At 45.7% G+C, this 24629-nt stretch overlaps 1 protein-coding gene across 9 annotated transcripts in view; it reads left to right on the top strand.

The window, feature by feature from the left end:
- The window catches only part of KIF23 (kinesin family member 23), a 186264-nt gene that overhangs the window by 125586 nt on the left and 36049 nt on the right, over positions 1 to 24629 (top strand). For 2 of the 9 annotated variants that reach the window (XM_085644661.1, XM_085644656.1), the window contains 5 exons: positions 2334 to 2507; positions 4768 to 4950; positions 5638 to 5937; positions 9460 to 9693; positions 18031 to 18119. In XM_085644661.1, the coding sequence (XP_085500787.1) occupies positions 2334 to 2507; positions 4768 to 4950; positions 5638 to 5937; positions 9460 to 9693; positions 18031 to 18119 (980 nt within the window). The remainder of the gene's footprint in view (positions 1 to 2333; positions 2508 to 4767; positions 4951 to 5637; positions 5938 to 9459; positions 9694 to 18030; positions 18120 to 24629) is intronic. The other 7 variants (XM_085644657.1, XM_085644655.1, XM_085644660.1 and 4 more) reach the window with 4 other exon arrangements.

The following is a 24629-nucleotide window of genomic DNA, read 5'->3' on the forward strand; positions in this document are numbered from 1 at the left end:
ACACTGAATTACTGTGCACCTTCTGAAATACCTTGTGCGAATGTTATGTGGTGGGCAGTGCTGGGGTTACAGTCTATCTCCCTCTGTCAAAGGTCTCTCCATTGGCCACAATATGGATGGTCACATTTTTTTTTTCTTTGTTTGTTTTAACATTCAACCATTCATCTTTACATGCATTGCTTTCTCAAATGCTGTTTTTCATTAAAGCCTGCCCTATTTAATTTGGCACTACTGGGATCAAAGTTGTCAAAGATTTGCTTTCCGTATAGGATGCACATAGAAGGTGAGGAATTGAGGATGATGAACTGCAGATTGAGTGTACTCTTTCAGATGTAAATAGTCACCTGTGAATTCCAATGGAAGTACTTGGACGTGATTAAGTAATACTCTTTTGGGTGGTGCCAAAGTCCATTCTCTGTATTGTAAAGAATTGGTTATAATAAAACCAACAGACACCTTCACTGTCAAGCTAGACTTAAAAGGGGACCAGCCAAGAGAGGGAAAGACTGCGGGATGGCCCACATTAAGACTTTGTGGACTCATTATGTGGTCCACAATATTCCACATTGCACAGACTGCATCAAACACGGGAGCACGATATGGATTTTGTCCCCAGAGTTTGTCTACACAAATGAAGCCTTTATATGATGTCCCCATTAGAGCTGCAACAAAGCCAAATTTCAGAACCTGTTTTAATTTAATTCTTATTAAATCACCGGCAAGACCTCTGGTGCATTGGTACCAGACACATTCCATCCAGCCACAAATGCGTTTCATCTATGAACAGCAATACAATGGAACCAGAGAAAAAGCTTAGCTTTTGTGTTAAACTGTCCCCCATCTTCTTTGATAATGTTATCTCTATGAGAATGATTCAATGCACTGATGGTTGCTAATTTTGTTATGGACAATGAGTGCACATCCATTGACTTCATGTGGTAGAAAGTTGTCCAATTGTCAGAACCTTTTGATCTGCTAATTTTTCTGTCCTTTTTTGCTGCTTTATCTGGACCCAATAAGATCCCTTGGAACCATTCCAAACCTACTCCATAGAAACCTAAAGTGTCAAAACCCAACCCTGGAGGAAATGCCGTATTGATAGACTGCTTTTTCTGCTAAATTTCCCCTGCTCTTCAAGACAGTGCTGAAGTTCCAAACTTGTCATGCCCCATCAGCACAAGGAGTAACCGTTCCTTAATAAGATGCATGTTCAGTTTACGCATTATAGAGTTAAGGCTACAACTAAATTCCCAAATCTGATTACAGAAATCACGAGAAATGTATTCCGTAAAAAGGGCCCTAGCAAATAAATTTGGTTAAGAGGAACGAGAGAGATTTTTTTAAAGATTTAGGCCACAAGTAACTAATGAAAGTTTACAGACTGTGAATGACTGGAAGGTATGTGATTTCAAGTTGATCACAGTTGAGCAGGAATAATTGAAGCCGATGTCCTATTGAAGAGTTTTTACCATGAGAGACTTTTTTTCGGTTCTCAAATCCTCCAGTGGCACATTTCAGGTTGCTGACGCCAGCAAAGTTCCCTCTAAATGGGATAGTTTTTCTTTGAAAACTGAAGGCTTTGCATCAGCAGCTCCAAGCCGCTGGGTTAAATTTGCACCTTTGCAACAGTCCTAGGCTTTACTTCCAGCCTTCTTTGGTGCTTGAAATCTTATTTGGGATTTCAGGTGGAGGGATGGCAATGCTAGAACCTCTAGTTTGACAGGGCTCCACGAGTCTGGATAGCTTTATCGTCTGTTTACTGTCATTTGCTGTAACAAAATTTAGTGTGGGACAAGGATATCGCTCCCCCTCCCTGTGGAAGTGTCTACATGATTTCTCAGTCCTACGAAGGGGGGCAAAAAATTATCCCCATCAGGATTGTTTCTAGGCTCATGGTCTCACTCCTGCCAGGGCTCCTTCAGGGTACACAGTCCATCATGGTTAGCTAGGCCTTCAAGTCCAGGTACCTGTAGCAGCAACAGCAAGCCAAGCTCCTGACCATTGCAGAGTACCATAGTCTATAGATCTTCTGTCTTTCAGCACTCAGACTGTGCTCTTTTCTTCAGATGTTTCTTCCCAGGTCTGAGAATTTTATTAGATTGTGGTGGTGGTGGTGAAATACCAGGTTTATCCTATGCAATACTCGGTGATTGGATTCTCTTCACACCATCCTAGCAACTATATTTCCAAACCTGACGTTCTTTTAAATCTGCCCCAGCTTGAGAAGTACAGTAACTGTTTCTGATCTGCCTTGTAACAAGGTTGTCCTTGAGCTGTATCTGTTTGGCCATACTTTACACACCTAAGATACCTACTGTTTTTTTTTTTTAAAGATTGAGATCTTGGAGAAAACCACTGCGATCTACGAGGAAGATAAGCGTTCGCTGCAGCAGGAGCTGGAGAGTCGCAACCAGAAATTGCAGCGGCAGCTATCGGATAAGCGTCGCCTGGAGCAACGGCTGCAGGGAATGATGACCGATGCCTCCATGAAATGGGAAAAGGAATGCGTAAGTGGCTTCAGCTTGCAGTCGTTTTTTTTTCTATGACCTTAGGGTGTTGCAAGCCTGTACATCAGGCATTTGCTCTAACATGGGTTCTGGTGGGTGTAATGACCAATCAGCAGGTCAAAAGTACATACACTATACTTTTGCCTTGTGAAAATATCAAAGTAAACATACAAGTATTGAGTTGGGGCGTTGGGTGGAATGATAGCAGACAATCTACGGAGCATACGGAATTCTTTGGCTTGAAAATTTGAGCACCACACATTTTAGAGACCCCATTTTGGCCTTTTTCGGTGGCCACTCCCATTTATTTTATTTATTTATTTTTGAGGCCTTTCTGTTAATCTTGAACTCCAAACACTGGTGCTCTGTTATTGAGTGCACAGCATATGAGCTCTGGCCCGTAAAATATTATGATATTGACTTAAAACCTGATTGGTGCATTTAACTTTCCTACAAGGCCATGGTATCTGGTGCTCAAGTATACTGATGGCATGTAAAGTTAAATACTACTTCTGGACTAGAGCACCTATTGTGCCAGCCACTAAAGTGACAGTAAAAACGTGGTTTAAAGCCTACCCTGTGTAGCCTGACTTCAGCAGCTTGAGCCCTACTGCACAGACCAATCAAAACACCCTTTTGACAAATATTACTTATGAAATAAGTTTCCCCTAAGTGCACCTTGCTGCCCGCAAGGTAGGATACCTAATATGCGAGTGGAACATGTGACATTAGTAATGTTATGTGCCCCCAGTGACCAGGCCCAAAACAACATTGTCACTGGCCAGGCCATAGATGGCACACAGAAAAGTGCAGATTATTTATCCACTTTAGTCTCTGACTTTTGACTTATACTAGTGACAGGCTCCATTCAAAGACTTTTCATATTTAAGGAAAACCCCTTAAATGGTAGTCGCGTTTTTATTAAACGTGTGGGAAAGGTAACTTCTAGAAAGCATGCCCTGCTTTGTTTTGTTGCTTTTTTTTATTCAAAGCACCTTGCATGGTGGACTACCAGTGCCTTCCCTAGGGGTGACCTACTAATGTTAAGAAAAGTTTTAACTGGCAAAAGGCTTTATTTTGCCATATTGAATTGGCAGGTGCAAGCTGCCCACCCAGGCTGCAGCAGCAGGCCTAGAGTCACATTTTCACCTTGTCACAGCAATGTGGCACAATCAAGTGCTGCAGCCCACTGGTTGCATTTAACTTACTGGTGCTGGGTACCTCTTGTATCATATACTAGGGATTTATAAGTAAGTTAGCCAATTGTTCACATACTTTGGGGTACAGGTGGATCTGATCATATGCGCTGTATCCTGGACAGCAGGGCCCAGTGCACTACAGAGTTGAAAAACAGCGGCGTCAGTCCAAACACTTTGGGGGTAGAGGAATCGTACAAAAAGAGTTCCTTTCCTACTTGTACGCGACCTTTTCGATTCCAGCTAATAAAGCAGAATGTTGCGTTTGACTCTCAAGCAGTGACCGATCTGATCAATCTCACAGATCCTTCCATATGAAAGGCAACTGAATGGTGGTCTGTAGCCAGTTTTACTGCCAGCTAGTCGGTGACATTTGTGGGCTGCTGTGCCGGGGGAATGGTTATCTCCAATACCCCCGACCACACTCCTACCCTATAATTCCCTCCCTTAACTGCTGTGTTACACCTGCTTGTCCCTCTTTCAAGCTCTGTTCATGGGCGAGCTTTATTGCCAGTTGTTACCATGGGTAAGTTTCCTCCCAATGCCAAAAAAACATTAAGAGCATGCAAGTCCTGTGTTTGAAAGATTCTTGCGCATGGCTTTCACAAGGAATGAGTTTTCTTTTTTCAGATCTTAAACCTGTTGCTGAAGACTTTAGCACTAATCAGTATTTTTCATGCAAGGCCCTGAAGGTTAGACTCATTTTAGCCCAACTAATAGTTTCCCAACTTGCTTCATCTGGCATGTGCAAGGTTTCAGCATTCCTTGGTGTGGGTATGGCTGCATAAGAAGGCAGAAATGCATTCCTCTCTACTCCTAAATGCACCATCCAAAAATTGGTGAGGTTTGTTTCGTTCATTTATTCCAAGGAAAATATCCTTCTAAATCCAATGGGATCTTTTTTAGACCAGTTGAACTCTGTTCCCAATATCGCTTTCCCATCCATGCCACTAAGTGGGTTTCCTCTTCCCAGGAAATACCAGCATCCAGGGAGCGCTCTTTTCTCATGGTCATATGTTGTGTTTTGAGTCTCATCCCTATGTTTTGTGTGTTCTAACTTGCAGGAGCGCCGTGTGGCTGCAACACAGCTGGAAATGCAGAACAAACTCTGGGTAAAAGATGAGAAACTGAAGCAGCTGAAGGCCATAGTTACTGAGCCCAAGAGCGACAAACCGGAGCGGCCCACTCGCCAGAAGGACAGAGAGCCAAAAACTACACCAAGATCGGTCTCCCCTTCTCCAGTACCTGTATGTTACATACCTGTGACACACTAGTGCATGCCTAAAGATTTTGGAGGCATAGTCCTACATTTGAACTGCTTGGGGCCCCTGCTTTGAGTCGTGTGTTGTTTTTATAGTCTGTTTCCACGGACTTTTTCAGGTGTTTTCACTTTGCTATTTGCACTGAGTTATGTTTCTGGTGTCTTTCTGTTGTGTTCCTGCTGCATGCTTTGTCTCACCGTCCACTGTTAAAGCACTTCCAAAATTTCAAGCAGATATTGGAGCATTGTTTAAATCAGAACTCTTAACATCATATCCCAGACTTCACTTATGCAAAGAACTTTGTATTGGGTGAGCTGTAGATAAGTGTGCCGAACACTTTTGTACTTGTCCCTTGCCATGAGATACCGTGCTGTGCTCTCTGTGGTGCTTGTTTCATACCCTGAAACTTCATCCCATATTTTCATTTATATCACATGGTGATTCATTACCCAAAGCACTTCAGCCAAACTGATTGCTTTTTGGGTGGGTATAGACCGAAGGACTACTATTGGTTTGTGCCTGTCCGAATAATAGATGCAAGTCTGTTTGCAGTGAAAGTGGCGGTCTCTGAAGATCTGCTTTCCACTGTTGTTGATAGCTCTGTGGGTGAAAGTGTGTATGTGCGGTGTGCCCCGCTTTGTAGTTTAATTAATCTTTCTCTAATTTCTTTAGTTTCCTGGTAACTCTGTTCCTCAGCTCCCTAGCAGCTCTGCACCCTTGACCCCGGCTCAGCTACACAAGCGCTCAGACTCCTGCACCAGCATCTCGGTGGCGTCCTGCATCTCGGAGTGGGAGCAGAAAACACCTCAATACAGCACGCATGTGTATACCCGGACTAGGCCGCAGCCGGAGTCAGAGCCAATTAGGAGTCAGAACATGCCAGATAGGAGGCGTGCCATGTGCTGGGACGGCGGCCAGCAGCCACCTAGCTGTCGTCGGCTACTAGATGTAGAGGATGACGATTGCTGTGGGGTTAGTGCCATGTTTGGCTGCCTCTTTCGTAGCTAAAGTTATAGCCATTGGTGCTGCATCCGCTGCTTTGCTGTGGGCTCCACATATCTGGCCTTTTGCCAGACAGTAAATGCTGACTGTCCTGTCCAATCACTCCGCATGGAATTAGTTTGGCACAAGCTACCACAGTCCTGGCATGAAACCATTTCCTTTGTATCTAATTGAAATTTCTAAATTTGCCTTGTGGTTCTATGTGTATATTCACCCCTGCAGTGTTGCTAACTTTGCAGTTGTACAGGCACAGCATTCTCAGCATTCGGCAAGATCCGAGGCAGTTTCTGTGTTTGGAGCACTGTGGTCTGCTCTCAGACACTGAGTGAAATCTACAACAAAGCAGCATTCTGGGATATCTTTCTGCAGTCATAGATCTGGAGGACGTAATAGCTCTCCCCCTTTGTCTCTGGCCTGCCCAGTCCATTAAACACCTGTATCTTTGATAGAATACTGGCATTTGTAAGCCCAAGCAATACCTTTGGCCTTTTAAAAAAAAAAAAAAGAAATAGAAATTAAGCACATCTACTATCAAAATAGAGCTCAATTCTTGTCAGGTCACTGCTTTTGTATCTGTAGTAGCAGCATTTCTCAGGATTTCTACTTCCTCTTTGGGTGGTATTTTTTGTGGACACCATTTTAAGATACTTGATTAAGCTGCTTGACCATCACAATTTTTACAGGTCCAGTGATGTTTTTGATACATTTAAGACCTCTCAAACAGATTTTTGGTTTGAGCTGATTTTTTAGACCATGTTACAGTTGTACATGGAGAAACGTGTTCTGAGAAAAACATGAATGTTTGTCCTCCATCAAAGTTCTTTTTTTACAGTGTCGTATGTCGAAAGTGTTCCACTATGGATATCGTTCTGCTTTTGACTCCACGGGCATGCTCCAGGGTATACATTTTCTAGTCATTTACTCTTCCTAGACACACACATCCCTTAGGCACATTCTAATTTAATTGCTAGTTAGTGCTTCTAAAAGACTGAATGGAGCCAAATGGCTCACGTCTGTCCCTGCTGCACGCACCCTACTTTGCGGAGCACCAGGTAAAGCATTGTATTTGGAGCTGCGATTTACACACTACCTGTTTCGAATAAAAGCGCCAGATGACTCCTATTTTTAAATGCAGACTTGTGCAACACAGTGACACATCTCTGGACCGGAGTCTCTGACAGTACAGACATCTGGCTCTTTTTGCACCCCGGGGTATGTTACTGATCGATTTTGCAGACACACTTCTGTTTGGAGCTCAGAGATTGTTCTCCTAGGCACACTAAATCAGGAGGTGTAGTCTTGGACCATTTGTCCTGGGAACCTTTAGTGGCAGTCGTTGGTCAGTAAATTTGTGCGCTAGGACTTCAGGGGCCAGTAAAGAAAACACCCACTCATTGATATAAATGTGTATAGTATATTTTATATCCTACCATTAGTCCCCAAGAACGTTTCCTAGCAATGCCCGATTTCTGCTTTACTCATTCGAAATGCCCGCATTCCCTGCCCCTTTCCTCATCTCCATGCATTCAACTTCCTGAGCTACCAGATCCAGGCCCCAGAAATTCATCCTTTCTTTGTGCATTTTGATATTTAGGGATATTGTAGCTGGATTTTGTGTGTAGCTTTGCCGTTTGTGTTTATCTTGCACAGTTTGCTTTAGTCTTTGGACAGCAGGTGATGCACTGTGTACTGGATGGACAGGAGTCACCCAATATAGTGGTTTGGCAGCAGTATCTACAAAGAACCCAGTAGTACAGCATGCCCTACCTGCGTGGCATGCAGATTTTGTTGTAGCTTTAATCTTGCCAACTGAACAAACAGTAAAGCGGTCAGTGCTCCTGTGCTCACTCTGGTAATGTAGGGGAGTGGGGTGGTTTTGATCTGTACATTCAGATGTTTTTCTGTGGGGAATGTCTTGGTTCATACCTGTTAAAGCAAAATCCACTGGTAAATCAAAAATGTAAATTGGTGCATGTCTACACAGTATGGAAGGTAGCTGCTAGACACAATCTGACTTGCATGCCTCTGCTGTCTGGGTTTTACTGCTCATCCAAACACTGTGCACTGGCTGTGGAAAGTATAACTTGCAGAACGGTTGAGGTACACAGTTTATTTTAACTCAACTTCTTGAGCTTTAATTTTGGGTTTAAGATGTGGAGTTGTTTAATGGGACTTTGTCCCCGAACATAATTCGAACTTCTGTCCATCTTTAAATTCTTGCCCAGGTAGAGATATTGTTGCCCTTTTTGTGTACCTCCACCTCTTTGCTCAGCACATCTAATTTTTGGTGATTTTGCTCTACAATATGCAATGCATCATGTCTGCTGTTCTCTGAACAGTGACTGTTGTAAGTCATGGTGGGAGGGAGAGATTGGGTGGACTTTACATAGTGTTACTGATGTCGCTCCTCCCCAGCCTACATTTAGAAGCAAGAATACTAGAAGCTATCTGCTTTGTATGTTGCATTGTATATCCCCTGCATGACTTGAAATGAAATGTAATCAATGTTTATCACCTAGGCAGCAGTGAGGAGACTACAGAGCTGGTAACCTGTATGACTGAGTCACGAATGTCTGAAAAGGTGGGATATGATGTGTGGGGCACTGACAGTCTTCACGCTTTTAGGGGTGACCTTGTAACCAGTTATAGGGTTTGGGGTGAGATTGTTATTGATAAACCCCTTGTACTGAATTATGCATTTGTTTTGAGACTCTGTAGTTCTGAATCTAGTGGAACATTTCCCTCCATTACTGGCATACTCCTGCCATTGCAAGCTATTAATTGGTTATTTTTTTTAAAGAGGAAACTGGAACCTTTGATGCCAGGAGGCTTATTAGTTTATTTACTATTTCACTTCTTGATGCATCACTTTAAAGTGGATTCATTGACATTTCATATAGATTTAGGGACATATCCAGGTTCAGTATAATGCCTTTTGTCTAATAAATTGATATACTTTGAAGCCGTAAAACCGGTCTACGACCTCCAGTACGTCACTCAGATTCTGCCTTAAATGCCTGTTGGGATCATCCCAAATAGCCATTGCTGGGTAGATGTTGCTCCTCATTGTCTGGACGCACCAGATCTGCTCACTCACTGGACTGTGTAATGCAACATCAATTAAAAGTTTGAATGTGAATGCAACTCTGTCCTCTGCATGCCATTATTTATGAATTGGACAGGAGAAGCTGTCATAAAGTCTGCGCTGACATTTACCCGTGGTAGAAGAGAAAGGCGAACAGACTTGATGTGAGGACAGCTAATTTGTTTCTGGCACTGTGTGGGTTTGTCATTAGATGCATTTGGCATGGTTTTGTGGTTTATGGTGCAGTTTAGTAGTCTCTGGTGGAGTGTACGTTTGGTGTCTCAAAAATTTGACAGTGTGGGTTACCTTGCTTACCAGGCCTGTGAGCTTTCTCCTGCTTGCGCACGAAAATGGGAATGATTGATCACTGATTCTCCCTATTTTTTGATTCCTTTTGCTTTGATCAGAATGCACCGCCAGTCCACGCTCGGCACAGGCGCTCGCGCTCCGCCGGGGCGGAGAGATGGGTAAATCATAAGCCGCCTGGTAATGTAGAGACTGAAACGGTCATGCAGCCCCATGTCTCCAATGCAATCAAAGTGGCCGTCCCGAACGAAAAAGCACTAGCTAAGTGTGACAGATACATGCTAACTCACCAGCAGCTTGCCTCTGATGGGGAGATAGAGACTAAACTGATCAAGGTAAAGAGAATTCCTCCCAATTTTGTCTAAAGCAGGGGGGGATCTTTGGGTTGAGATCTTTGATTGGAGGGGAGGACGGGGAGTGGTGAAACTGCTTCATTGTGCGGTTCCACACAAATAACATAGGTGTGGGCAGTTCATAATAACCCTTTCTATCTACAGGTTGTCTCATTTACCCAATTTCAAAACCATTGTTACCTTAGGCATGGATTTTCTTTTTCTCCAAGATGGGCAGAAAGAGGTTGTCTGCTTTTAGTCCTGTGGTGGCTGGCATGAATTTTGTGACAAGACAAGTAGTTCTTTGGAAGTGATTTCAGCTTTCAAACAGATCATCCTATATGGAGGATTTTAGTCTGAACAAACCACTGGCCTTTCCTCACCCTCTTCCCCTCTATCCCACGCCCTAATTGCTACACTCCACTTTGCAACCATTTGGAGAAATATGACCTAGGATGGAGATTTCAATAGTATTTTCTTTTAAACTTTGTAAATTTGCCACAGTTCTGATAATTGTAGAATTTGCGGAGGAGTACCTGAAGACCCCTCTAGTCTACTCCCTTTTCCTGACGTGTCAAAAGTGCATGTCTGATTTGCTCTTCAGCATTGCCTTGGCCAACAGTTGCATTGTTTTGCTTGCCTGGGCAGTGACTGTTTGCTCTGTTTGATTCCTGGGTGACATGTTGGATCATTGTCTAAACCTTCTTTTTACATGGATACTCCTTATCCATTTGTTACAGTGTGGTTCTTGGAAAGTACCTAACCCAATTGTCCACGGACTCGATAATTCTCGCTTCGGTGCCCACTCTAAGCACGAGTTCACACTATGCAGCTCTGGGCAACAAGCCTGCTTAATCTCCACAACGGCCCCCCGCGGCGGGATGCCTGGCTTTCACCTTGGGGATGCCCAGTACGGGTTATCTTACAGGGAAAAACCAGGACGGGTTCCCAATGCAAGCGCCAAGATGCCCGTAGGGTGATAGTTGCGCTCTATAAGTATCCCAATCAATCAATCAATCAATGTAAAGAAGTTGTGGTGGGAGGTAATGGGGGTTCACATGACTTTATCTGCAAATCTCCAGGTTTTGCTATTGTATTGGGCTTAATTTAGATTTGTCCCCTCACTCCCCCCTCCCCCCATTGCTTGGTTGTTTTTTTCCTAATTAGTGCTACTGAAGTCCTACGAATGAGGTCTGACTGCGTGTCTGTTCTCACCCCCACATAGCTGTGTTGCCTTGTTCTCCATATCTCCCTTCAGCGGCTTGATAAGTAAGCGAGATGCCGCTACAAAGTTGAGATTTTTTTTTCTTGAGGTTGATGTCTCTTGCTTGCGTGGTTCTTTCTATGCACTTCCATAAGCCTCAGAACTTTGCACAGGATTACAGTGTAGGCCCTGAAAGAAGCGCCTGTTCATTCAAGACCACTAGACAAGCATATGACCTGAAACACACACACTTCAGTTAGCATCCTCCCTCTTCCCCCCCCCCCCCCCCCCCCCAAAAAAAATGGTTTAAAACGCTTCTTCTTGTACATCTCCCCAAATGCATCCTATCAAGAGGTTTTTAATAGCAAAACTGCCCATAAGAATACTTGGCACTGAAAATTCCTCTCATTAGAAAAAAAAAAACCCTAGATATAGACAGATTATTAAGGTTTAGAAACTGCGGGCCTCCTTTTTGTGATATTGCAATCCTCTGCAAATTTGGTGCTGAGAAGCGAGTTTGATGATTTTTTATTTTGTTATTTTTGTCCTTTGATTTGTGTTCTCTTTAAGTCTGTCTCTCTCTAAGGGTTTTACTTACCAGGTCTTTGACACAAAATGTGCCTTATAAATTCCTACTTGGCTTATTCCAAGCTATCTACTTGTGTTTTCTGCATTGATTTGCAGTGGACTGTGTACGCAAGATGGTGTCTGGAGATATGAGTCCTAGGAGCATTCATGTCTTCCATTATTGCTTGCGAAGCCTTCAAGGTTTTTGAAAGGCTGGTTGATTTCTGATTCTATGGTGCTATGTGGTGATTGTGTTTTCAGTACATATTTCGAATTCCACTCTCCCAATTGGTTCTCAGCCTTTTTCTGGCATGGAGCAAACACCCCACCCTAAATTTCCCTTTTAATGGCTACTTGTAACCACAGACTCCGCACCTTTAGAATATCTCTGGCATCCTACTAGCTGGGAACATTTTCCCAGCAGTGACTCGTGTGCCAACAGGAGGCACTATGTGCCTCCGATAATCTTGCCTGACCCAGAAGTGAATGAACTGTGCCTCGTATAGGTGCCACCACTGCTCTAAAGCTTTCAGACAATGTGCTATTGAAGATGTGTTTTCTGAGAACGACTGGATTCAAGTAGTGTAGTGACTGCAGGAAGCAGATATCAGTTATTGACCCGCACAAGGTTTGTTCAGTTCCTGGGCTCCCGCCATAACTCTGTCAGAGTATAAGAGGTCTGGTTCGAAACATCGGCGTCTCTTCCTCTACAAAGCTCCATGCCAAGTCTTCAGGTAAGTTGAAGATATGCCAGAAATGCAAGAAAACCAAGCAGGATTTGATTCCATCCTGCCACCCTGAATCAGACAAGAAGTTGCAAAGGCAACACTTGAATGGCCCCTGACCTCCAACATGTTTCAAATCTGACCCGGTACCACAGTTGGTCCAGGCACACCCTGAATTCCCCAGGCCATTGTAGACCCCGCAGCTGATTGCAGCCTTCAAGAAGGCCATGCTGCATATCTTTCAGATGTTTGCTCCCTCTGTAGCACCTTCAGTCTCCATGGAGCAGCACTGGGCTCCAGTCAGATTTCTACCAGCAGGCCCCCTTGACACAGACCCCAGGCCTCCCTTTTGGGATCATATCAACGCAGATATAGGCTTCCTCTCCAGCTCTGAGGTCCACGCCAATCCAGTCCATGCTGACGCCAGATCCAATCCCAACACCAGTCCTAGACCTCCCCAAGCCTTTGTCGCAATATGAAGTTACAAAGGTGATGTGAGGGGTCATCCTCCTCTGCAATGCTGATATTACCAAAGGCCTTATTATGCTCTATATCTGACGCAGTCCAGGGTCTACTTATGATTTCCCACTACACTGATGAGGCAAACCATCTGCTGCCTTATCAGTGCTGCAGTTATATTGATGAAGGACTTAATCTAGGCCTACTGGGCAAGACACCTCTTCAGAGATAAAACTGGACTCGCCACCGGATCCACCAACAGAAGAACACTCCTTTTCCGTAGTAGCATTTAGAGCGGCAAAGGTGCTAGTATCACAAATGCCTACAGATGAAATGGAAAAACAAATTGCGGTCTTACTCCAAAGGCCTGCTTCGTCAGACCCTTTATTACCGTTTACCGAGGCACTGGTGGGCACCCTTGTGGCTTATTTGCTCCCCCCTGTGACTTGATGGATGGTCGTGACACAGGCCCGGCCCCTGGTGATCCTGATTTCCTGCCAAACCATCTATGCTTGAAAGCATTGTTGTGAAGGTATAGACAAGTAAGGTGAATCCAAAGACCTTCTATCCCCCCCACCCTCCTCGTGTAGTATTGACTCCTTTGGCAAAAATGTTTTTATCAGCTGAATTGTGCTAAGGCTCCTTGAATATGGTGTGCCTTCTTGGCAGGTACACCCACACTTTGTTGGATATGGCCTACAAGATCTTGTAGGCCGTACCTGAACACCTGTGGCCATCTCTTGCCCATAGGATTCAGGATCGACAGGATGTAGCACAATATGCACTGCGTTCTGGGCTGGACATCACTAATTGCATAGGTTGTGCTGTCGGGGCCAGCTCAGTGCTTGGGCGACGTGAGTGTGAGCAACTGGATTTTCTAGGGATATCCAGGTATCACTTATGGATGTATGTACCCTGACGTGCCAAGACTTTTTGTAGAAAAGGTTGACGTGGAGCTTGAGCACTTTAAAGAAGGTTATTCCACAGCATGATCCTTGGGTTTCTCTCCAGCTCACCAATCCCACTAGCAGTACAGGAAGATTAGATGTTAATCCAGAGGTCTAGCTTACCAGCAACATCAAGCTTTTCAGCTGGTGCAGCAACCAACCCAGCCTTTTCTCATAGAAACTTTTATCTGCAGATTCCCCCCAGGTGCCAGACTGTATCCGGAGACTTTTTATGACCATTCCATTGCGCATTGATAGGTGGCGTTATTCAGCTACGCGGTGGATGCGTCCCTCTCCAAATGTGAAGTTTGGTCGCTGTATCTGCAACACCACCACAGACTGATGTTGGTTCCTTTCTGAATCTTCCAATTCAGATCTGGAGTGCCATTGAATCCCGTCAGATTGACAGGTTGTTTTTCTCTAGTGTGCATGGCCCATGTCCCCTCAAAAAGCAGGGTTTAAACCTTGCGACGACTGCAACCATCAGATGTCGGTGACAAACCACCACAAGGTCTGTCTGTGGTGCTTCAACTTCAGGCACAACTGTGCATCGTGCAGATGCTGTAGTATTGCCGATTGCCTTTTCGTATGCCTTTCCGTCCTACCTCTCCTACACAGAGTACTGAAACAGTTCAAGAAAGACTGAGCATATGTCATCCTAGTGGCCCTGGACTGTGTGAGAAGAGTGTGGTACCCAGAACTTCTAGGCGTGAGCATTTGTCCTCCGATCAGGCTGCCCCTTGGGAAGACCTCATTTGGTAGCAGTGGGGCCGGGTCCTGCATCTGACCCAGCACAACTTGCACTTTCATGCGTGAAGATTGAGCAGTGACACTTTATTACTTTTAATCCCCATCCTGAGGTGGTTGGTGTCATTTTAGCAGCGAGGCGTCCATCCTCAAACGGTATAGAGTATGCTGGGAGATGTTTGTTGCCTGGTTTACTCCCCCCCCCCCCCCCCCCCCGTGACCACATCCCTTCAGTGAAAAGTTACCAGACATCTTTTTGTTTTTTTAGGGCTTTAGCAAACAACGATTTTCTGGGCATCAGTTAAGGATTATCTTTCAGCCTTTTTGCATTTGTGAGATCAGCCATGACTTTTCAAATCACTTATGCGTTTCTTCAAAGGGCTGTTCTTGCCAACATCTTTTGTGATGTTGCAGTCCCTCTTGACAATTAAACTGCACCTCTACTATCTTGCCCTAAGAGGGTCCTCAGTTTTTACATTGATCGGATTAAAGACCGTCATTTGGATGATTATGAAAGTGCCCCTTTTTAACATGTTCGCCCCCACCTTTTCTCTAGTATCTGATCCAATTTTGACGGAAAGCACACAGTTTCTGCTAGCCAGGTCCCCAGTGACCGACCTTTCCCTAAACTGTACAATTGTTCCCCATTTGGCAATACCTTTAGAACCCCCATAAGTCCATAGTAAATACCCCTGGGACCTAGGGCAAGAGGGTCTCTAAGAGTTCCCTCAGCACGAACATGCTAACTGCCATTGCAGACTGCATGTCATGGTGCAGAGAAAAGTAAAGATACAACATGTCACACCTCCTGTGTGCCATGCCTGATGACACTGCATTCAGTCAGGTAAGTTAGCCCTACAGCAGGTCATACAGCCCTAAGGAAGGGAGCACTATACTACATGTCTGGACATATCTGCATGAGCAGATATGCCCCTTGGATGTCCAAGTCGATTCTTAGATTTGACAAGTGGACAGGGAAGCCATTTTTTTAGTACATGTGCTGGACACTGGTGTTTACGAGTTCCCCAGCTACGTGATGGCTTCACTGAAACTAGAGAGGTTTGGTATCAAACATCTCTTATTAATAAGCTCATACTGATTCCAGCTATGAATTTATTAATACATGCACCTAAAGGGCATCTTAGAGGTGTCCCCTTAAACCTACTGACTACCTGTGTCCTGGCCACCACAGACCGGTTTCTCCCCCACCTCCAGGTTGGAGCCTGTGCTCTCTGAGGGCAGGAACAATGCCCGCTTCTGCCGAAGGTGGTGTTACCTCCTCCAAGCAGGATGTCTAAGTGACCAGCCTATCAAGGCAGCAGGGTTCAGAGGCCTCTGCCGCCTTTGCTATGCGACCCAAGGCTTCCCCAGATGGGGGAAATGCCACACTCTGCCTCAGGCCCGTTTGGCACCAGGATAGGTGGGAAACTTAGCCAGTCAGGAGGCGTGCCTCCCTCTCAGGCTTGTACCACCCCTTAGGTGGGCTACCTGAAGTGAATACAACTTTAGAATTCCACCAGAGGAAATGGTCATATAGAGGGTGTACGCTCAATTACAACCGGTACGGTATGAAGTCAGTAGACTGTTTTCCTTTTTGGTTGAACTAGTTCATATGCAAAGTAGATACTTCACAAAACTACTGTTGGTATGTAAGAGAAGATCATTCTTATGGAAGAGGAAGACAGACAGACACACACTTGATCTAGATCCCGCCTTTGTCCAGTACTTTTTATATAAGAACTCCCTCCTGTTAGGGTCAATCAGGAGGTTGAGTCCGCCTTGGTGGCACTGTCCTACCAGGGTGGGGAGAGGTTGACAATGATGGAGGAATATCTTGGTAATGATTGTGGAATGTTACTGGATGGATCCAATATGTACAGTGCACATGTTTCCATATTCTTATTCTACCAGTGTATAGGCAGTCCCTCTGTTTTATCATGCAGGCAATTTAACGTCCGGCATTTCTTTTGGGCTCCTGTCAGCATTTTGAACGTTCGCAATGGTCTTGGCAGTGGTGGGTTCTCAGTGGTATTTACAAGGAGTTCAGGTGTTCTTTTACCTGGGAGTTGGCTTCTAAGATTTGTCTCCTACAAAACTGCATCAATAGTGCTACAGGAAATTGCAGCACTGCTTCGTGATCTGAGGTGTTCTCTGAATTTCCCAAGGTCAAAGCTAACACTGACCAAAAGAGTCCAATATATTAGTGTACTAAAGGACGCTTGCATTCATTCCAACAAGGAAGGGGTTAGTAGTATAAATATATCCCAGTTTTTCTGTAGACCAGCTGATTCAAGCAGAAGAGCTCAGTGGGATCAACTTTGTTGGCAGAAGCCCTGTTTGTACGACCGGTCTCCCAAGAGCTGACTTGGTGGATGCAGGACTACATTCCAAGGTCAGTTTTTTCCCCTTGAGTTGTCTGGTTCTGGTTGTAACAGTAGCCTCCTGGAGATGGTGCAGCCTTTCTGGATATTAACATGCTTATTTCAGAAACCAAAAAACCAAATCACACCAGAGAGTTGGAGGTGAAATATATAATTCTCTGACCTTAATTGACTTCATTCCTTCTCTGAGTGCAAAATATGCAAGTTCTGGTGCTGTGAGCTATACACATGCTCTGCACTATGCAGTGATACCCATAAGGCAGTTGGCTCTTGTAAGATGTGCAGCGAGGCTAATGCTTTGGCATTCAGATCTCCCCAGGGACATCCATGTTCGAGTGGCTCATTTGGTAGGCAGCAATATTTAAGTTAATACTGCAGACCTTTTAGCATGAATACAGTGTTCTTTGAGAATTGGTGGTCTCTACTGGCAGATCTTAGCTGCTCACTACTACTCAAATCACGTCCTTCCCATAAGGTGAAGGTGCTTTTGAATATACTAGTGCAATTGAATCTGTCTGGTGTATTCCTTTCCCAGTGTTCCTGGTATCTTTCAGTAGTCTTGAACAGATTCTGTAAATTTCAAACAAGTATTACCTTAGTGTAGACTTGTATATATGTAACCATGATGAGACTAGTAATAAGTGAGGTGGGTGCTAATCCATTCCATAGTGGACTTTTGCTTTAGACAAAGCAGTACCCAAGTTGAAAATGTGTTATACTTGGCTCTGGGACTCATCCAAGGACCTACGTTTATATACTTGGGATATTCTGTCCCTCCGCTTTCCTGTCCTGCTGCTATCCTTGCATAATGAGAGAACAGCCTTTTTGAGCTGTAGTGCCTATTGTACAGTATTAAGGTAAGTGTAATACTTTAATTGTCTGAATTAAATATCGTTTTCGAACAGTGATAGTGCTCTCCGTGCAGGGCACACACCTCTGCATTGAGTCTTACTTGATTATCAACATCCACCCCCCCTAGAACACCAGAGCGCTTCTGCAGAAAGAAAACAATAAGTTGTAAGTGACTTGACATTTTGGTCTGCATTGTTGTCTAGATTTTGCACAACAACCTTTTATTTTGAAATTTGCATTTGACCTCTTTGTATAATTTGGTTTAAATCTTCATATGGCACCAGCTAAATCACGGGTGAAGGGAAGCAGGGCACTGTTTTTTGGTGTCTCGGGAGTGGATACTGCTGGCCCTACATGTCCCTTCATGTTTGAGGACAGTGAAAATGTAAAAGTCGTCCATGTTATGTGCCCATTATCTCTACACTCAATTCTTCCTACTTTGTCTTCTCCCTCTACAGGGTGATGTATACAGGACTCGAGGCGGCGGGCAGTCTGTGCAGTTCACAGAGATCGAGACTTTGAAGCAAGAGTCTCCTACAGGCTCCAAGTAAGTAATGCTCTGAAGCATACCAGATAAAGGATTTTTTCAGAGGGAAGCTGTATGCCTAACCTATTAATATATTGCCCAATTGTGCAAGAGATGTGTGAGCCTCTTCCCTGTTGTTTACAAATGTAAGTAGTTCTGTCACAGTGCCACAGTCATTTATTTCCATATTAATTCTTGAAATGTCTAAAATATACAGAAACCCTTCGTGGTAAAGAAGTGACAAAATTTGCATTGTCTAATTTTTAGCCAGCATATAGAGTTGCTCTTGATAAGAGTTTGTTGTGCCACGTACTCAAAAATCGCACCAAGTAAATGTTTGTTCATGTTCTAGCACCTTCAGACCCATTTCATCTGCTTTGTCTGGGCTGTCCACTTACAATAAAAATTTAAAAATACGTTTTGCAGCGTGAATCTTTCTGGATTCACTATGCTGTGCATTATTCCGCGGTCTGGTGGTTGGGTCCGGAATCGTAGTCTGTTTTCGTCTTCTTTTTTTTCTTTTCTTTTTTTGTAGCCCAGGTGGGCATCGACGTCCCACCATTTGGTGTACCTCTCGTGACGTCGGCACGCTTCCTGCGGAAGCTCCCACCTCAGGGCGCCATCTTCAGATTATTTTTTCCGCCGTTGGGTCTGGATCGTCACCGTGAAGCTCCAGAGTTTTTGGGAAGAAAAGAAGAAAAAAGCACGAGTTTCATCAAAGAGTTGATGAAGACTACAGAAAGGAAGATCAACAAGCCGGGACAACGAAGAAGGAGGAGGAGAACCTCGACGTCCAACGGAGAATGCGCACTCAGGGACACTGAGCGCAGGAATGGACAAGACACCTTTTAAATTCTGCCGTAACTGCCACCATAAATACGCGCAGAAGGACCAACACCCGGTCTGCAATCTTTGCCTGCCAGTCTACCACGAGAGCAAAGACTGCAATGCCTGTTCCGCCTTCACACCGAAGACACTCCGGGTTAGAGGGAGACAGAGGAGAGCCAATTACAACATGCAGGGCAAGGGACAGGCCCCGTCGCTGTACAAACTGGGCCTCTCCACCGACAAAGACAACGTCGCCAAGGGACCAGATGACTTCACAGTCGCAGAGACCGATGATAAAACATCTGAAAAGGTAGGAGAGACGTCTAACACTAAACCCTCGACAGGGCCCCGAAATCCTGAGTCAAACTCTCGAAAAACAGAGTCAAAGTCCTCGAAAGGAGCATCAGCGCCAAAAATTTCGACGACCGCAGCTGCATCCAAGGGCAAAAGGCCCGGCGGATCCTTCGAAAAGGACTCCCAGGTGGCGAAGACCGGCAAAAAGCCATGGTCATCGAAGCAAGGCCAAGAACTGGGGTGCTCGACTTCGAAAGAGAAGGTCGCGTCGGCTCCGGCGAAAAGACCCGCGCTCGACGCCGAACAGGCCTCCGAGCTGGAAAAGAAGAGGAGGCTCGAGGCAGAAATGGAGAGCATCCTACAAAGGAAAAAGGAGTTCAACAAAAAATGAAAAAATTCACGATTCCCACGAAACCACCATCGGTCATCGTAGACGTCGAGGAACAGGAAGAGTTTGTCGCCGAAGAACTGTCAAACTCCCGGAGAAGAAGAGGACCTTTACTATGAGGGAGAGGAAGATGATGACCAACAATCAAACTACGGCTCGACGCCGTCGACGACACAGGACCTGGAGTGGTAGGACCTAGACGCCGAAAACCTGGAAGAGCCTGTGGAGACTTACCCTTCGAGGCCTTCGCCGCCAGATGACATTGGGGCCTACAATATGGTCATCAAAAGCGCAGCAGCAGCTTTTGGGGTCAAGTTGGAGGAAGAAAAGCCTAAAGCAGACTTTTTACTGGAAACACTGCTCCCCATCCAAACGAGGAGCCAGTTCCTCCCCATGCTTTAAAGTGTCATGAACCAGGGGAAGGAGGCGTTCAAGGACCCAGCAACATGCTGGTCCATCACACCTAGGACGGAGAAGAAGTATAAGCACTCTTCACAGGACCCTTCCTACATCAAGGGATCCGTCACAGCGGACTCCATTGCGTCAACTTCCAGAAAAAGGGCTAATGTCCCGGCAACCTCTGGCCCATCACCAGACACGGAAAGCAGAAGGATGGACCTGACTGGGAGGAAGATCGAAAGAAACGCGGCGATGCACTGGCGCATGGCGAACGCCAATGCCCTACTGAACAGACACCATTGCCAACATTGGGACGAGATGGGGAAGCTAATCAAGCACTTCCCCGAACAATACCAGCAAAGAGCCTCACACCTGGTGGAGGAAGGGAAGAATATAGAAAATTCTTGCCTTAAAACGGCCTTAGATGGAGCCGAAACATCAAGCAGGTTGATGGCAATAGGGATAACGGAAAGAAGGCAGGCCTGGCTCAGGATCTCAGGCTTCAAGCCGGAAGTCCAGAATAACATCCTGAACACCCCTTTCAACGGGGAAATGCTGTTCGGAGGCCCGGTGGATGAAAAACTCACCCAGCTCAAAAAGGAGAACGAAACAGCAAGGTCCATGGGGGCCCTGCAATTCAGAGGGATGAGAAGAGGTACCCCGACATGGAGACCATACGGAAGGGGCGGATACCAGCCGGGAACGTCACACCAGACATTCCAGCAGGGCCACCAGGGTGACAGTCATGGCCAGCAGGGGCAGCAGAAACAAAATTGGCAGTACCGGCCTCGGGGCCAGCCCTTTTGCAGTAGGGGGAACAGACGAAGGCAAAGACGAAGAGGGGGAGAACAACCCGCCTCTAAGTGACTCCGCCCGGCAAAGCGTGCTCACCCACAAGATCCCTTCGAGGGGAGAGCACAAAAAATTCAACAAGATAAGGTTACACAGACAACGCCAACGAGCATGCAACACCAGTAGGCGGCAGGCTGAGACGTTTCCTTCAGGAATGGAAAAAGATAACAGACAAATGGATACTCAACATCATACAGTTTGGATACTGCATAGAGTTGGAAAGGAAACCACCAAACAGGAAACCAAAGAGAAGGGAACACTCAGGACAGGAGCTAGTGCAACTCATAGAGGAAGCACAAGAGCTACTCCAAAAGGAGGCCATAGAACCAGTACCATTCAAAGAAAGGAACAAGCGAGTGTATTGAAACTACTTCCTGGTACCAAAGGTGGACGAAACACTAAGACCCATCCTGGATCTACGGTTCCTAAACAAATACATGACACAAAAATTCAAAATGATGTCCCTACAAGAGGTAATCCCTCAGATGAAAGACGGAGACTTCATGTCCACCGTGGATCTCAAAGATGCCTACCTGCACATCCCAATGAACAGGCAGCACAAACATCTGTTAAGATTTTCCATCAACAAAGATCACTACCAGTTCACAACCATGGCATTCAGACTAAAGTCCGCACCAAGGGTTTTCACAAAATGCCTTGCGGGAGTGGCGGCGTACCTGCGGAGTGAAGGGATCCATGTATACCCTTATCTCGACGACTGGCTAATAAAAGCAAGTTCACGCGAAAGATGCGAGGAACACGCACAGCGGGTCACAGACGCTAACGAAGCTGGGATTCTCCATACACTGGGGGAAATCCTCAATGGAACCGGAACAGGTGAAGATCTTCCTGGGGGCACAGATCAACACCATACAGAGAACGGTGATCCCCAGCGACAAGAGAACACTGGCCCTGCTGAGGGAGACGCGCCTCTACCAGAAGGGGCGAGGTCTGACCGTGAGGACAGCAAGCAAGATCATGGGGATGATGGCGTCATGCATTCACCTAGTCCCGAATGTAACCTACACATGAGACCATTCCAGGAATGGCTGCAACAACAATGGTCACAAGCAACGAAGTTGGGAGGATCTAGTGGTTGTAACGCACGCAGTGCAAGAAGAGATAGCGTGGTGGAACAAGGAGAACCTAACAATAGGGAAGCCCTTGACACCACCAAGCCCAACGGTGACCATCACCACAGACTCATCCCAGATAGGATGGGGAGCACATATGAACAAGCTCAGAGTGAGGGGTCTGTGGACTCCAGCAGATGCGGTCAGACACATCAACTACCTGGAATTGAAGACCGTATTCCTAGCCCTGAAGGCCTTTCAGAAAAAACTGTACAACCAGAAGGTGTTGATACAGACAACACGACAATGATGTTCTACATCAACAAGCGGGGAGGAACACAATCCTTCCCTCTATCCAACCTGGCTCAGGAGATTTGGAGATGGGCCATCCCACTCATAATAGACCTGCTGACCATACACCTACCAGGGAAGGACAATGTGGAAGCAGACTGGCTCAGCAGGCAGACTTCAGCATCCCACGAGTGGGCGCTCAATGGACAGGAAACGCAAAGGCTATTCAGAAGGTGGGGTACACCGACGATGGACCTGTTTGCAACACACCTGAATGCAAAATGCCAAAACTTCGCATCCAGGCAACCAGAGAAACAATCCCAGGGGAATGCCCTATGGATAAGCTGGTCAAAAACATTTGCCTACACTTTTCCCCCAATACCACTGATACCCAGGGTACTCAACAAGTGCAGGACCAGCAACATGACACTGATCCTAGTAGCACCACAGTGGGCGAGACAGACCTGGTACTCATAAATAATGGAAATGGCACAGGGGCCACCCCACAAGTTCACCAAAAGGAAAGACTTGCTCTCCGTGCAAAACGGAGAAGTTCTACACCCAGAGCCAGAGAGCCTCAGCCTAGCGGCATGGATCCTGAAGACATAGAGTTCGCACACCTTAAGCTACCACAAAGCACCATGCGAGTGCTCCGGGGAGGCAAGGAGACCAACAACACGAAAATGCTATGGGGAGAAATGGAAGAGGTTCAAACAATGGTGCTGCAAAAAGAAACTGCAGAACAAGTTGACAAAGGAATCGACGGTGCTGAGATACCTCACACACCTACTAAAGGCTAAACTATGTTCATCCTCGCTAAGGGTACACCTAGCAGTGATTGTAGCTTACACACGAGGTGAGACGGGGGAAAGTTTCTTTACATCACGAGTAGTAAAGAGATTCCTGGAAGGGGCGAAAAGGATAGCGCCACCAAAGAGGATGCCGCCGCCGGCATGGAACCTCAACATAGTCCTGATGGAACTTATGAAGGCGCCCTTTGAGCCCATCCACAAGGCTTCACTTCAAATGCTGACAATGAAGACAGCCTTTCTGGTGGCAATAACCTCGCTGCGCAGAGTAAGCGAGCTGCAAGCACAAACACTGCAAGAACCTTGCATCCAAATACAGAAGGACAGGGTCGTAATGAGAACGGACCCACACTTCATGCCGAAGGTGGTGTCGGCATTCCATATGAACCAGACAATTCAAATACCGAGCTTCTTTCAGAACCCAGACACAAGCGCAGAGAGGGCACTGCACACTCGACGCAAGAAGCGCGGTGATGCACTACATCGAGAGAACCAAGGAGCACAGGAAAACGAAGCAGTTTTGTGTCCTTCGCAACCAGCTTCCTGGGTAGACCAGTAACAAAAAGCACCATCGCTCGATGGATCGCACTGACAATACAATTCCGCCACAAACGGGCAGGGCAAGAACTATCGGAAGGGGCACGGGCCCACTCCACAAGGAAGAAAGGAGCACCAATTGCTTTTCTGGCTAACACACCCATTCAAGACATATGCCTGGCGGCAACATGGGCTTCAGTGCACACGTTCACTAAGCACTACTGCGTGGATATATAAATGAACAAGGAAGCACAAGTAGGACAGAAGGTGCTTCAACATATATTCAATGACCAATGCTCATCTTCCACCCAGTTGCTACAAAGTCTATGCACAGCATAGTGAATCCAGAAAGATTCACGCTGCAAAACGAATAGTTTCTTAACTGTCGGTGTAGTTTTGCAGCTTGAAGATCTTCCTGGATTCACTAGCGAACCCACCCACCTCCGCCAGAAGGATGAGGCTGGAGCAGAAGGTGGAAAGACAGAGAATAGAGAACAAGAAGAGACTTAAGAGAAGTGTGTAAAAGGATACGATTAAGGAGAAAATAATAAAATTGCCTAGGATTCACAACAAAAAAAAAAGAGAAGAAAAAAAGAATCTGAAGATGGAGCCCCGAGGTGGAAGCTTCCGCAGGAAGCGTGCCGACGTCACGAGAGGTACACCAAATGGTGGGACGTCGACGCCCACCTGGGCTACAAAAAATAAGGACTACGATTCCGGACCCGACCACCAGACCGCAGAATAATGCACAGCATAGTGAATCCAGAAAGATCTTCAATCTGCAAAACTACACCGACAGGTAAGAAACTATTCGTAACTCATTTCCCCCCCCTTTAGCATTTCACACCAAATCTCTACATTTCAGTTGCTGCCCATTGCAAAGGATGTGTAGTTTTTAAGCAAGTTTTATGCGTATTTCTTTCGCCCTACAGTTTACGAACTCCAAACTGGCAACTTCACAAAGTAGATGATCTCATACGCAGGGTAGTGTACTGTCAATGTGAGGATTTTTCTTTGTTTATTTTTTAAGCATCTTAATGAGCCTTTTTGTTTAAATTGT

This window comes from Triturus cristatus, chromosome 3_1, assembly GCF_964204655.1.
Source record: "Triturus cristatus chromosome 3_1, aTriCri1.1, whole genome shotgun sequence".
NCBI lineage: Eukaryota > Metazoa > Chordata > Amphibia > Caudata > Salamandridae > Triturus > Triturus cristatus.